This window comes from Malaclemys terrapin, chromosome 1, assembly GCF_027887155.1.
Source record: "Malaclemys terrapin pileata isolate rMalTer1 chromosome 1, rMalTer1.hap1, whole genome shotgun sequence".
NCBI classification, from domain to species: Eukaryota; Metazoa; Chordata; order Testudines; family Emydidae; genus Malaclemys; species Malaclemys terrapin.
Genome location: NC_071505.1, coordinates 242,576,896 through 242,593,116, shown reverse-complemented (window position 1 = coordinate 242,593,116; position 16,221 = coordinate 242,576,896). Strand labels below are relative to the sequence as shown.

The following is a 16,221-nucleotide window of genomic DNA, read 5'->3' as shown; positions in this document are numbered from 1 at the left end:
AGGAGTTATAAATTAATGAAAATAGTATATTGATCATGCATCAGACATTTTCCATACTGGTTTGCATGTGTCATGGTGCAGTTATGTAGATGCACCCGCACGCAGGTGCTTTTTGTTGAGCACTGACATGGTACATTTCAATATTCATGAACTTCTGAGATGTACTTGAACTTTAAAATTTGCAGTGATGATCAGAGGAGACAGGAAAAAACTCACAACACCTGAACAATCAAGACACACACATGAATTGATTGATTACTCAGTTTAGGCCATCTTAATTCATAGTATCATGGATTCATAGAGTTAAGGCCAGAAGGGACCATTAGATCATCTGGTATGACCTCAAGTATATCGCAGACCAGTAACTTCACCTTGTTCTCACTATATGGAGCACAATAACTTGTCTTTTACTAAAGCATAACTTGTGTTTGGCTAAAGCACATCTTCCGAAAAGGCATCCAGTTATGATTTAAAGACATCAGGAGATGGAGAATCCTCTATTTCCCATCCTGACTATTCCCCCACTTCCCTTCTCTACTTGTATAACCCACATCCTTCCTCCTTCAGCTTCCATGTATGTTGTCATCTTGCTTGTCTGTTGGGCTGTGTTCAGGCTCCAATTTTGCATTCCCATCAATGTAGGAAGATCCTTTCACCCTTATTGAGACCTATTGACTTCATTGGGGTGCTGTGAGAGTTTGAAGGTTTACCTCAAATGTGGATATGTTTGCAGGATCAGGGCCTTTGATTGAGAGTGCCTTGGAGCAGGCACCTGGCTTCAATTTGTTTTCTAAGCACCTTGCACATTTACAGGTCCTATAAAATAATAAATAATAATAAACAGGGAGGACTTGGAGCATTTTATTTGGATATGTGATCATTCAACTGCGGCCTGTCAGGGTAATCTGCTGGCGGGCCGCAAAAAGGTTTGTTTACATTGATCGTCCGCAGGCACGGTTGCCCGCAGTTCCCAGTGATCATGGTTCACTGTTCCCGGCCAATGGGAGCTGTGGAAAGCAGCGGCCAGCATGTCCCTGCAGCCCGCGGCTTCCCGCAGCTCCCATTGGCCAGGAATGGCGAACTGCAGCCACTGGGAGCTGTGGGTGGCAGTGCCTGTAGATGGTCAATGTAAACAAACTGTCTTGTGGCCTGCCAGCGGATTACCCTGATAGACCATGGGCCGCAGGTGGCCCACCACTGCACCAGTGCCTTCCTCTTTCCTTCTCTTTAACATAAAATAAAAGCAAAAAGGAATTATAAATGTAAAAAACATAACTTAATGCAATTAAAAGTTAGGAACTTCCAGAGTTGTGGTTCCCACAACAACCATAACTTTGATTTTCCTGATTTATGTTTTTAAAGACTGAGTTATTGTAGTATTAGGAGGAGGGTTTTGTGGGTTTTTTTTTGTTTTGTTTTGTTTTACTTAATATAGCTCTGTTATATTGCCAGCAACAGATTAAATAGTTTGAGTAGTTCATGTGATTGGGTGATTGCTCAAATGACACAATGAAGTTATAATCAAGAGACAGCAGTCAGTTTACAGAGTGAGCCCTATAATCAAGCAATGTAAGTAATCAAATATAATAAGCAATTAAATGTATAATTGCATGAAGCAATAACTAAAATCACAGCTCTGAATAATATCAATCAACTGTTTAGTTAAAATACTACATTAAAGCCAAAGTAAAGAGCTCAAATATACAAAAATAGTATTTATTATTTCTATTATTGGCAGTTCAAAGTCCCCCCCCCCCCCCCCACTAGACTATCTAGGTGCTAATGCTCAGAAAATTAAAAACAGTATTCTCAGTGCAACACTGAAGGCTTGTCTACACATAGTGCTGCACTGACACAGCTGCACCACTTGAGTGCTTAGTGAAGACGCATCCGACACTGACAGGAGAGTTTCTCCCCATCTCTCCAAGAGGTGGTTGCTATGTTGATGGGTGAAGCCCTCCCGTCAACATGGTGCTGTCTACGTCTGGGGGTATTTGGTAGAACTGTGTCTCTCAGGGGTTTTCACACGCCTGAGCAACGTAGTTATAACGACATCAGTTTGTTGTGTAGACCAGGGCTAAGAAGCCAGAGTTGCCTATTGCTGTGCAATGTGGAAGGTAACACAATTGGCAGCAGTAGTAGCCAAACTGGAGGAGAAAAAGTAGTTCCATTGCACTTTCCCTCCAGACTCCCAGACATCCTTGCATTTAGAAGAGCCCCCCCCTGAATGCAGGCAGTGGGGAAATGCACTGTATTTGGGGTTGGAGGCAGTCTCTGGATGCTCCCTCTGCCTCCCCCACACTCTGTATCCAGGTAGGAGTCACCCTAGGCTTCACGCTGGTCAGAATCTGGCCATGTGTTTTAAGCTCTCTTGGAAATTTTGTTTTGAGGTCTCTTGAGAGGACTGTACCAGCTGATACACATATACACGTTTGGGGAAAGATCCTGGCGAGTACCATGGCAGTGCAAAGCAGCCGGAAATGTGGCAGCTCTGGCTCCATGAGGATCCTCATTGCTCTAGGTAGAATTGCAGCTACTCTGTCGTAACCCGAGCACAAGGAGCATTCGCAGCAGAAAGGGGGCAGGGCTGAGATACTTAGATGGCCACCATTCCTGGAGTATCTGAGCACTACATAATCTGTAATGTCTTTATATAATATTATTTTACAGCTGAGACGCTGAGGCACAGGGCAGATAAAGGTACATCTACACAGCTAGGGCAGTGAGCTTCCGAGCCCTGGTCGACAGACTGGTGCTCACACTACAAATAGCTGCGTAGATAGAGCTCAGAAGCCCACCTCCATCCTTAGGCTTCAAGACATAACTGCAACTTCTACACAGCTATTTGTAGTACGATAGCACAAGCCTGAGTCTATTGACCTGGGCTCAGAGGCTTACAGCCACAGGCTGGGTTAGGGTTGCCAACTTTCTAATTGCACAAAACCGAACACCTTTGCCCTGCCCCACCCCTTCCCCAAGGCCCCGCACCTCAACTCACTCCAGCCCACTTCCCTCTGGTGCTTGCTCTCCCCCACCCTCACTCACTTTCACTGGGCTGGGGCAGGAGGTTGGGGTGCGTGAAGAGGTGAGGGCTCCAGCTGGAGGTGCAGGCTCTGTGATGGGGCCAGAAATGACGAATTCAGGGTGTGGGTGAAGGCTCTGGGCTGGGGCAGGTGGTTGGGGTGCAGGAGGGGGTGAGGGCTCTGGCTGGGGGTATGGGCTCTGGGTTGGGGCTGGAGATGAAGGGTTTGGGGTGCAGGAGGGTGCTCTGGGCTGGGCCAAGGGGTTTGGAGTGAGGGAGTGAGCTCTGGGGTGAGGGAGGGGGTCCGGGCTACAGCTGAGGGTGTGGGATCTAGAGCGGGGTAAGGGGTTTGGGATGTGGGAGGGGGCTCAGGGCTGGGGCCTGAGGTGCAGGAGGGGATGTGGGGCGCAGGCCACGGGAGGGAGTTTGGGTGCAGCAGGGGGTTCCGATATGGGGCAGGGGGTTGGTGTTGGGAAGGAGTTAGGGTACAGGAGGGGCTTTTGACCTGGGGCAGGAGGTTCAGGATGCAGGCACTGGCCGGGCAGTGCTTACCTCAGGCAGCTCCCAGTCAGCGGTGCAGCGGGACTAAGGCAGGTTCGCTGCCTGCCCTGGCTCCGCACCGCTCCCGGAAGCGGCCGGCATGTCCAGCACCTAGGTGGAGGCACAGCCAGGTGGCTCTGCGTGGAGCGGACTGCCCACCCCTGCAGGCGTCGCACCCACAGTTCCCATTGGCTGTGGTTCCCAGCCAATGGGAGCTGTGGAGCTGGCGCTCAGGGCACAGGCAGTGCACAGAGCCTCTGTGGCTGCCCCTGCACCTAGGGGCTGGACATGCCGCCCGCTTCCAGGAGCCATGCGGAACCAGGGCAGACAGGGAGCCTGCCTTAGTCCTGCTGCACCACTGACCAGACTTTCAGTGGCAGAGCAGGGGTTTGAGTACCCCTGGGACCCTGAGGAAGCCGGCGCCTGTGAGAGCCATCGTTGGGGTGGGCTCACTCTCCAGCCACAACCCTCTTCTAGGACCTCCCCTTCATACCAGGCTGGGATTAGCGTTGCAGTGCTGGTGTGGAGGGTGCCGCAGGCATAACAACATGTAAAATACACAGGCACGATAATGTATGAAATTAACAAGCCAATAGAGTAATTGGCCCCACCTCAAAAAAGATACATTAGAATTGGAAAAAGCACAGAGAAGGGCAACAAAAATGATTAGGGGTATGGGACAGCTTCTTTATGAGGAGAGATTTAAAAGACTGGGACTACTGAGCTTAGAAAAGAGATAACTAATGGGAGACATGATAAAGGTCTATAAAATCATGAATGGTTTGGAGAAAGTGAATAAGGAAGTGTTATTTACCCCTTCATATAACGCAAGATTCAGAGATCACTCAATTAGTTTTATACCAGCTGCATATTAATTTAACATAAGGAAGTATTTCTTCACACAATAAACAATCAACCTGTGAAATTCATTGCTGGGAATGTTGTGAAGGCCAAAACTGTAACTGGGGTTAAAAAAAAAATTAGATAAATTCACAGAGGATAGGTCCATCAATGGCTATTAGCTAAGATGGTCAGGTTTGCAACCCCATGCTAGATGCTGGGCCTGGATGACAAGGGATGGATCACTCAATAAAATGCACTGTTCTGTTCATTCCCTCTGGGGCACCTGGCATTGGCCCCTGTCAAAAGAGAGGATACTGGGCTAGATGGACCTTTGGTCTGACCCAGTATGGCCGTTCTTATGTTCTTGAGATGGCACTGCCATACATCACCCATCCCCTCCCCTCCAGTTGCAAAACCTAGCTCTGCTACTGCTTGGCAAGGGGTTTCTTACAGGTTATGTCCTTGCCTCCTTCACTGGGATACAATTTCCTGTCTCTTCAGGAGCACAAGATGATCATGATGAGTTCTATGATGAATGTTCTGAATCCTTTATTCTTTCCCAGGGATTTGTCTCTGGGAGGGGAAATTATGGTCCATAGCTGGTAAAAGTTCAGTTATTTGGACTGTGTCCATTATTTTTATGTTCTCCTATTCTCTAAAAGCACAAAATACCCAGTAAACTGGCAGTGTGTTTGTGACTGACAATAAATTGGGACACTGTGATGCTACAAAACCAAAAGCCCTGAAAGTGAAATATGCAACTGAAAGGAAAGTGTGGAAGTCCATGAACATTAGAGGATAAGGTCACTAGGATTGTGCAGAGAAGTTTGAAAGAAAATAATTGTGAAAAATCTGCCCAGAGGGAGAAGAAAAACAGAGTAAAACTGGCTGTGGGAGGAAAAATTGACTTCTCTGATAACTCATACCTCTTTTTTTGTTCTGACCATTCTACCAGAACAGCCCTTTCTATAGTTATTAATATTTTGCTTCTGGCTAATACCAAAGATCTCACTGCTGTTCTTATCCTATCTGACTTATCAGTTGCTTTTGAGACTGAACATCACTCTTTGCTCCTTCGTTGCCTCGGCACCTATATCTTGCTAACTTCCCAGTGCAATGGTTTTCTTCCCCACTAACACGATTACTCTCTCAGGTTACTCCAGGATAATAATTCTCCCCCCCCCCCTCTAAATTGGTGTCCCACAGGCCTTTGTTCTTGTTCCTCTAAACTTTTTCTTCATATTTTGCCCTGCTTGTCAATGTTATCTCTGCTGACAGGCTACAAAGTTATGGGCCACTCTCTGGCTGTGGTTAAGGAGTGTACTGCACAGGTTGAGTGGGCATCAGCAAAGGTGTGTGTGCAAAAACAGTATACAGCATATATTTGCATTCCCAAAATCCTGCTGCTGTGCATAGGACGGGCCCCTCAGGTATCAATCAGAGTAACCTCAAAGCTAAGTCATTGCAAAGGTGCTGCAGAAAGCCTTAGAATCAGGGCCTAAATTTTTCAATCTGTTTGACCAATATTTGTGCAAAAAAATCTAAACCTGATATTGATCAGTTGAGAGAGGCCTATCATTAGCACCACAATAAGATCCCCTACCCCTTTGGAATTAAAACTGAGCACATGCTGTCTTGAGACTTATTGCAAAACTTTCCCCACACACTATATCTCTTAAAATAGAAAAGGGAATAGGAAAGGTCTGATTTTTAAATAATGAGTGAGATTCTATTGGCAAGCCATTTTCTGAAGCTTTCCTGCTACTTATGGGACCACCTGTGCTTCTCACTCATATAAGTAACAGATTTTTCTAGTCTGATACTGCACACATCTGTGGGTAGAGTTTGACCTATTAAAAGGCCACCGATTACTACAGAGGCACTCTGATATTATAGTGATGGAGGCAAGATAGATGGGTAGACAGACAGATAGGGCAGGAACAGTGTGAGTGTGTGGGTTTCATTTTACATTACAAGAGGTTCAGAAATCATCACAATATGCTTAAGTACTTTATTGTGCTTCTCTGCCCATCCCATACCACTGTACGTGTCGGTACCTGTACGGCATTCTAAAAAGCTAGCCTGCCGTTTTTGCTGTTCTGAACTGGACTAGTTCCAGTGCTGAAGGCAGAACAAATGCTATGGTTTTAATAACCTCATTTCCTCATAAAATAGATTTATTTCCCCATCATTCCTAGGAATGATTTATCTTCCATGCTGCACTTTCAAAGGCCTCTTTTTATAATTCCTATTTAACTTGACAGACTGGGTCCTTCTCTTCTCTTGACACTTTAGACTATTAAATAATCATTTAAGCTCTTCCTAATAATTTGGCACTTAAAGAGAGCTAGTGTACAGTATTTTAAGAGTGTTGAAATGGACATGTGGTTTAATATGTTTGATTAAACATTTCTTCCAGGCTTTTGCTTCCATTTAAAAAAACGTTGTGGAAGTAATTTGCATTAAATTGTTCTTCATTGATCAATTTAAACAATAACATGCACTGCATATGTGTGCGCACTTTAACGCACTATATGCTTTTAGTCTGAGCAATACCACCTTCCATTGGAGTCAAAAGGAGGTGCTGGTACTCATCACCTTTGAACATCAACAGCATCATTATTAGCAGTATCCTCATTCTTCCTTCTGCTATATTGTCGATGTTCTATCTATCTCTTTTTTCTCTGCCATTCGCTAGTAGCTACTGGATGCAATTCTACAGAGAGTCTCCTTCACAACAGATGCAGAGCCCTTGCAAATGCAAATTAAAACTGAAGTGTCATGCATCTAATAAAAGATAGAGGGCTAGATTCTCTGGTCGGTGCAGGCCAAGACTGGGAATGGGGAGGGGAACATAGAGCTGATTTAAAAAAAAAAAATGCAGAAAAAAATATGGAAAATTTTCAAAAAATGTTCAGCAAAAATTTCGACCATCCTTTAAGCTGGCCAAAATCAGCAAATTAAAAAAAAAAGGTTTTTTTTATATTGTAAAAAGTTTTCATTGACCATTTTAAGAAATTCATATTTTTTTCTAACAGTTCTAGGGAGAAGCAAAGTAAAGGTGGCTTCATGTCATTTTTATAACCCCTCCCCCCCCCCACAATCACTGTACAAATAAATGCCAAGCTGCTGACTCTGCAGAGAATTATGGGTGCAAATCATGGATTCTGGGACATCAGCAAGAAGAGACAGCCCTGTCCCTCTGTTTCCACTCTCCCCTAGACTTGCACCTTGCCTACTTTTTGAGGGGCATGAAGGAGACATGATGGTGGTTCAACCAGTGTTAACTGCCACATGGATTCCTGCCTGGAAAACCATTGGGGTAAAGTGAGTATGACACACAGAGGCTGCTTCTCAGTTGATGTACAGAGGGCAAGGCGAAATGGTTCTGTGGGATTAGGTGAGAAGTGGGATCGTGTCATGACAACCTCTTTTTGAGACATTTCCCTTACTCACTAACTGAGTTAGTCCCCAGTATGGCACAGAATGAAGGGGACCATGAACAGAAAGAAAGAAAGAAAAGCCCAGAGTTTATATTCTGTGGCTTCTAACCTTTGGTTGAACTTTACTGTACTGGTGAGGATACATATATTCCTCTAGAGGGCACACATGCTCTGCCTAATATTGAAACTGCAACAATATTTAAAGTAACACAACCCTATTTTTAAAGGCTATATAAAATGATTACTTGGTTAAATTGATTTCATTTGTTCATTTAAATAAAGCAGCACCCATGATTGCTGGGATTTATAGTTTTATGTACTTACAAGTAAATAGTACATTTGAAAATAGAGTTTTCTGCACTACCATTTTCAGAGCAGGTTGGACAAACACCTTTCAGGGGTAGTCTAGATAATACTTAGTCCTGCCTTGAGTGCAGGGGACTGGACTAGATGACCTCTCGAGGTCCCTTCCAGTTCTACGATTCTACGATTACTGATTCTTTCTAGAAGATGTGCAACCAATATTGTTGTTTATTGTGTATTTTATTTTCTTGGGCCCTACAATGGGTAAATCCTGTAAAGTTCTGGTGGCATGGAATGGGAGGGAGAGTTCAGGGGTTCACAGTTTTTACTTTTTCCCTCAGTTGTGAAATTATGCAAAATAAATTGGGGGGGGGTGTTGGTTTTTTTTTTTTTTCCTTTTCTTTTCTTTCTTTTACAAGAGTATACGAAAGGGTCTGTTTCTACTGCAAAAAATTGCAAATCACAGACTGAATTTTGTACACCTCTACACAGAACTTCAGGAAGTAGAAGCTGAAAATAATTGCCAGAGAGAACAACTTGTTCATGGTTCCATAATGTGTAATTTTATGCTTAAATTAGGGGTTGCCGGGGTCAGGTGTACAAAGGGGGGTAGAATATTCTGTTCCTATGAATTATACCCTGTTTACGACAGCATTGAAAATTCTATCCTACATATTCAACCCAGATATTCACTAATGTCCTGCTGGTCATAGGGAAGAGAAGTTTCCTGTAACACTTAAATAAAAATCTTGTGGTTTTTTTATATATGACTCCAGAAAAATTAGGGAACCGATCATTCATAAAAGTCACTGGGATTTTCTAGAGGTTACCTTACTTAGCAGTCACACATCTTCCTTTGAGCTTTGTCCAAATGATTTAATGTCCTCTTGCCAAAGAAACAGTTCTTGATCAGAGAGATTTAGGAATGGCAGGAGCTCCAGAACACTTCCCTTCATATTAATGTAGTTTTTATAGTAACTGAACACAAAGGCAGCCTACCCATTTTGGTTGGCAGACAGATGATTTTGGAATTCACATTTACATTTGCCCTGCTGCAGTAACAATGAGGTAACATACACCTGTGTATTTGCATGTATGTTTCCAAAAAGGCAACGGATGGCCTGATATTGAAGAGAATTAGAATAACTAGAAACATACAGATACATGTTTGGAACCAGAGTTTAGTTGTTGTTACACAGGAAAACTATCTCTGGAGAAGTCTTGTCTTATTGTGTGTGGTTTTAAATTTAGATCCTCTTGAAAAATCTTGGCTACTATCTGTAATGTGCTCACGACTAAACTCAAGGAGTACTCAGTACAAAAACCTAATTTATCAGCAAGAAGCAAATGAATGAGAAACTCAGAACTTCTGAGCTTCTATAGCCATTAATCGAGTATTGGAGGATAAAAAATGATAGAAAAATAAAAATTAGCACTTAGTGTATAATAATTTTTAATAAATGTTTCACATCCACAACGTGTTGCATAAGCATTACTTACCAAGGTTTATGCTTGTTACAGCCTTCAGAAACTGTAGGATGGGGCTCAGACAGAGAGAACATGGAATTTTCATTGTATTATCTACTCTATGTATGTTTTTCCCCAAGGAAACAAAAATTGGGATGAGAAAACCTGCATTCCATACCTGAGCTTAAAAAAACCCAAACAAACCCAAAAACCAGCTGTGCCAAATCTGCTGGAGATATTGTTCAAAGGCTATTTTATTCTTCAAAAATTGCAATGGGATGCTGCCAGCATCCAGGAGAATGTGGGTTTTGTGCCATGTGCTTTTAAAAACAGCAAATCAGCCAAACCAAAACTGTTTGCATTTGGGCCAGAATCTTCTCTTTCTGGGCTTAACTCTCCTCTCCCAGCCTTCTGTTTGTCAGACCTATGTCCTAATATGTGCACCAAACTCCAAAACCAAAAACCAGGTTGGGAGAGGGCTACAGTTCAGTCCCTTTGTGTCTGAAATTATTTTTCACAAAGGCTGAGACTTTTGTGATTTGGCAGAAATTAATAGGAATTGAGCATCCAAATCCCTTTGATGATTATGGAAATCTCAGCCTAAAATGTAAATCATAAGAGGTCCCTACAGGATCCAGGCCAGTCAAACCTCAGAAGTTCGCAGGTGCTTTTCAGTTGCCTCATCTTGTAAAGTGCTAAGGCAAAATCTTGGTCCCACTGAGCTCAGTGACAAAACTCCCCTCAACTTTCCTGGGGCCAGGATTTCACCCTGAGTGCCCTGTGTTGAAAGTAATATCAGCGGGAATGTAAATATGCTCAGCACCTTGCAGGATCAGGCCCTATGGAGAACTGTCATTCCGTCTTTGCAGGATCATGTAACAGGGTACACACGCAGCGCTATTCTTTCCCTTCCCACTGATTTTCAAGCAGCAAACAACATTGTTGGGATAATGCCCCTTTAACGGGAGATGGTTCAGAGTGGGCATATTGGAAAGCACCACTAGTCATAGACCTGCTGCGGAGAGCACAGGTGAAACCATGATTTACTGACAACATGAAGCTGAATTTTGTCTAGCTATTTAGTTATGTGCCACAATGAATTAATTTTCAAGAAAAATTGTCATTTTCCCCAGTATTCCAGGGAACTGTTAGAGTAGTTCTTAGCCCATGTTAAATACACGTTATTATTTGTATCACCATAGCATCTAGCTGCCCTAGTCATCTCTTCATCTCTGTGTGTATATTAAAGAGTGTCTTTTTATAATACATCAATGGCATTTTTACTGTGTGCGTGTAATGTGCACACACTAAAAATGACATCAGTCTGTTTTTAATAGAACCTCTTTAATTTATCTTCAGTACTATTTGGACATGTAACAAAAGTATATTCTTGGTGTAAAATGTTAGAGTTAATGTTAATAGGTTAAAATAATACATATTAATAGAGTATAAGAGTAGACCGGGGTCAGCAACGTTTGGCACGCGGCTCTCCAGGGTAAGCACCCTAGCGGGCCGGGCCAGTTTATTTACCTGCTGATGCGGCAGGTTCGGCCAATCGTGGCCCCCACTGGGCGCGGTTTACCGTCCCGGGCCAATGGGGGCAGCAAGAGGCAAAGGCCAGGACATCACTCGCCCGTGCTGCTTCCTGCCGCCCCCATTGGCCCGGGACAGCGAACCGCGGCCAGTGGGGGCTGCAGTCGGCCAAACCTGCCGTATCAGCAGGTAAATAAACTGGCCTGGCCCACTAGGGTGCTTACCCTGGCGAGCCGCGTGCCAAACGTTGCTGACCCCTGGAGTAGACCTACTGTATTTCTGAAAGTGTTGCTATACGTATTAGTGTCAAGGATTGGTAGTTCTCTCATATGCATATGCAGTCTGCAGATAGCAATATAAAAAAATCAGACATCATTTTATGAGCAGTCCAGTAGGAATACTTTCACAGCTTTGAAACATGGTTCATTTTCCTTTGTCATTACATGGAGCAATAAAATCATATAAGCGTTAATAAAGTATGACATATTGTAGGATAATTTTTAAACACTTTTTAATGTCTCTGTTATTATATTCTGTGTGCTCTTAATCTTCAGGCAGACTGCATTGTATATGAGCAAGTTTATATAAAAAAAAAAAAATCAAATCATGGTTCTTATTTATTCTACTTTTAAGCAGCCTTAATATACTGCACAATCAACCTTGATGACTGTATCCCTGATTTATTGATTTATTTGGATATCTGAATAAACTAAATGTTAATTAATCTTTAGTATCTTTGTGGGTCATTGATCTGTTAAATCTGAACCCTTCACCCAAATAAAAATGTAGTCTGGCAACTAAATTTAGGCTAATGTACACACACATACATTGAGAGGCATTGATTGTGATCAGAAAATTTGCCCTCTATATTCAGATGACTTCATTTTCAAAAGTAGCTGCATGCAAAAATGTATGGGGTTACTATGCTGTTGCACCAAATGAATTAATTGTACTTACAGTGGCCACTACAAGTCAAAGGCCTAATCATTTTCTCCACACAACATTCCAGTAAAACAATGATTATTTTGAACAGTTTGGTTCATCACCCCTGTTCTGTTCCTCACCGGGACAGCCAAGCAGTGTGGACACATCAAGTGCCCCCTCAGTGGCCAAAGCACTAAGGAGGAGATAAGCAAAGTTTGTTATTAAGTAGGAAGGAGACGTAAAGAGTAGGAACATCATGTGAGCTGGGAGAGTAGAGTCGAAGGCCTCTTCCTATGTTTGGTGGTGGAAAAGGGGGAATTCTCTCACTTCCTCTAAAAATATGTAAGATCAGCTGTGTTTGACAACATTAGCACTGAGTATCTCTTCTGACAGTGCAGGATATTAGCACAAAGAAAGGTTAGCTCCAGCCCTTCCATTGTCACATATGAAGCTTGCTTCTGCTGTGGACATAACGAATGGCAATTTTTAATTAAGTTACCGATGTCTATATTGGGAGCAAGCGTCATTTCTCTTGGTGTTGTGCTCCTTTTCAGCTCTGCTCACTACTCCTCTCTCCCTCTCCCTCCCCCCCCAAGCAGTGAAAGAACTTACTGCTAAAACCTAATATTTTCCCAGAGTAGAAAAATAACATCCTTCCAGTTTTACAATTTCTAGAAATGACATGTTATTTCCACCACTCTGGTGTTTCCTGTTCTTCCAAAGAATAGGAGTTATTGAAGCAATTCATTCTCTACTTGTATGGTATAAACAAATATTATTGGATGCAACGTTAAGCTTCACCCAATCCTTAGGCAGTTGTCTTCAAGCTATTACTTTAGCTTGCCAGGATAATCAGAAGGTCAAAGCAAGTAACATGATGAATGAGCTGTATTAATCTACCTGTCTCGTTCCTGCAGGACTCTGCATTTTCTCTGATTGCCTTGTTGGGTTTTACAGATTTATGCAGTTCATTATAAAATATTGAGAGCAGATCTTAACTAGCACAGCCCTAGCTTCAGCTGCCAGTTTACACCTGGTTTCAACAGGTTTTGAAACCAAAGCTGACACAGTAAAGGACAGGTGAGGGAGGGTTGAGTTTCTTCTAATGGGTTACTAGTCCTTTGCCTGTAAATTTGCAGGAAAAGAGGGTTTTGGTAGATAATGGTGTTCCCACCCCTTTCCTTGCCGTGGTCTCACTGACACTCTGTGATAGAGCTGTCTCAGAGCTCTTCAGTTGCTGGACTAGGCTTCAGCAAGATATTAAAAAACCTGCATGGCAAAATGGAATTTTTTGTGAGTGCCAGCTTCATTCAGATCCACTCCTCCCACACTCTGCTTTGCTTTGTGAAATACAACTGGTGAGAGAGATCTGTGCAGTCATTAAATCCCTCCCCTGCACACACACAATCCACAAAAGGGACTTCGGGATTATGACGCTCATTGTCACAATGCTTAGCTCTAGCTTTTAGGTGCCTAGAAAATTCACAGGAACAACTGTGATCCACAAAGCCTGAGTTTTGCATTGTGGCTCCCCATACAATGATTGGGGGGAGAGAGAAGCCTTAGAATGGGATCTGCAAAACAGCACTCTAGACAGGAGCTGCCTAAACTATCCAATGAAAGATGTCAACAAGAGGGGTGTGTCCTGAACAGCGAACGCCCCTCTTGGAGTTCGGAACCTCAGTCCAGGCTGGAGGGAGGAACCTATCTCTGTTTGTGATTCCCGCTGCAGGGGAAGACAGGCATTCAGCTGCCTAAGTCATGTGCAGGGCCCAATCCAGTAGGTGTGCTCAAAGTCTGGCTAATACTACACAAAGCAGGAAGGCCTCTCTGATCACCTTTAGCCTGGTGGTTAAGGTACTCATCTGGGATGTAGGAGATCCCTGGCTCAAGTTCCACTTCTGCCTGATGAATAGAAGATGGGATTTGAACAGAAATCAGCCAGCTCACAGGTGAATGATCTAACCACTAGGCTATGGGATAGTCAGATGTGGGGCTTCCTCAATCTTTCCTGTTGAAGCTGTTCCACTGCAATTATATAATTGAATAATTAAATATTAATTGGGCCAGAGATAATGTTTGAATGACTCTATATCCCACTAGTTTGGGCACTCACCTGAGGGGTAACAGATCCCTGTTCAACTCCTTTCTCCTCCTCAGGTGGAGTGGGGGGGGCTTGAATTGGGGCTCTCCCACACCCCACGAGTACCCTAACAATTGGGCTAAAGGTTATAAGGGAAGTCGTCGTTCTCTGAGTTATTTTGTGTGAGCTCACCGAGGGGCCCAGTCTGATAGGCAGCCTCTGAGCATACCTACTGAAGTGGGCCCCACGTGCTATTTAGGTGGCCAAACACCTATCTTCCCCAATTCGTGCACCGCTCTGGGTCAGAGGCAGGAGATGGGTGCCTGGACACCTCAAGGGAGAAAGCAGATTACATATTCAGAGGCAGAAATATAGGCACTAGGGAACTTTTATTGTAGGTACTGAGTGACTTGAGGCACCCACAGGGTTAGACGGCAGCTGAACAGGTGTTTTGTGGATTGCAGTGGTGCCTAAAAATGGGATTTAGGTGCCTAGTACTTTTGTGGATCCCACTCAGAGTCCTGAATTTAGCAGAGGCAAACATCAGTAGCCTTCAAGTGGTCATTTACTAACTGGTTGCTGCTTGAAGCATGCCCCTCCCTGCCAGCCAGTAGATATTCCTGTCAGACTTTCCCTTTGTGTTATCACTGAGTAGATTTTTGCATCAAGAAAATGAAGTAAATTTGAGTAGTGAATATATTTGAGAAAATCATAATCTTTTTGCAGCTATTCATGAACAGAAAAAGAGGCAAATATTGATTCATTATGAATTATGAGCTCAGCTCTAGATTTTCTCCTTCATTTCATTATTGTCTTTTCTTCAATTTATTTAGTTAGCTAGTTTACGAGAAGAGTTAGTGCCCTGGGGCCCTATTGTATGAAAAATTGAGTGGTGTATTTAAAGATCCTATTTTATTTTCTGTGTTCTCTCTATGGCAAAAAGACTCTTAAAATCTTTAAAAGTAAGGCATTATATTTTAAAATAAATGACCAAATACTTTTCTTTAATTCTAAGATTAATTGTATTAGATTTTATGCGTCGGGAAATAATGGCTGTACCATTCTCAGAAGAGTATGTTATTCATCTGACCTCTGTGTGGAAGAAAGTAGTAGGGAGGAAAAAAAGGTATTAAATGATTGAGATGCTGGTCTGTCAAAGGAGGCCATTGGGTCAGAGAAAAATAAATTATCTGTGCACAGCCTAGAGGTAGAGAGGGCAAGGGAAATGTAACCCTTTGCAACTGATTTCTGAGCAGATACAGATTGGAAAGCAGACAGCACTGCAGTGCACTTAACTGGTCACCCAACATGTTCCTTTGGCAGTGGGGGATGGTATTATGACTGCACAGTTATTCCGGATTAAATACTTTCATGAATATTTTTTCTCCTTGCAGGACCCTAGACCTTTGTACACTAGAAGGTGTCAGTTTTATTCAAGTGGAATAGGATTCTTATACGATGCCTACCAGACAGAGGTAAACAAAATGATATCATAGCTCATTTATTTCCTTTGGGATGTTCTGAGGGGTTCATTAGAAGCCCAAATGTTCTTGTTTTCCCCCAATAGCACCCTCAATAATGTATTTCTCAGAAGGTTTTTGTGAGTTGACTATAATATTTACATCACGTATAGCCATTCTCATTCCATCTTTATTACATAATCTTCAGGAGGTTTTGCTGCCTGGACTATTGTAGTAAATATCTAAGTTAATAAATTTGCATTAGCCAGAAAACTTCAAATCTCCACTGTAATCATCTAATATAAGCCAAGAAGGTCCATATTCTGTATTCAGCTTCCCTTTATTATCTCAACCATATTAAAATGGCAGGAAGAATAACCGTACCCAAATAGGTTGCCTCCTGAAAAATCTAGACTTATTTTTTTCCCCCGCTATGTTCCTTAGTATTAATTCTATTAATTCTGTGTTTTTTCCCTCAAATGTGGGATTCCAGACTGGTGGTAGCAAGAAGGAAATAAAGCAGAGCCGAACTGAAAATAGACAAACAGTACTAGGGCTTACAGGAAGCCAGATATCCGTAATCACAGTTCTTTCCACAGCTCT

At 42.8% G+C, this 16,221-nt stretch overlaps 1 protein-coding gene across 2 annotated transcripts in view; it reads left to right on the top strand.

Moving 5' to 3' along the window:
- The window catches only part of TMEM255B (transmembrane protein 255B), a 125,579-nt gene that overhangs the window by 70,876 nt on the left and 38,482 nt on the right, over nucleotides 1-16,221 (top strand). For both annotated transcript variants that reach the window (XM_054010955.1, XM_054010945.1), the window contains exon 5: nucleotides 15,553-15,633. In XM_054010955.1, coding sequence (XP_053866930.1) covers nucleotides 15,553-15,633 — 81 coding nt within the window. The remainder of the gene's footprint in view (nucleotides 1-15,552; nucleotides 15,634-16,221) is intronic.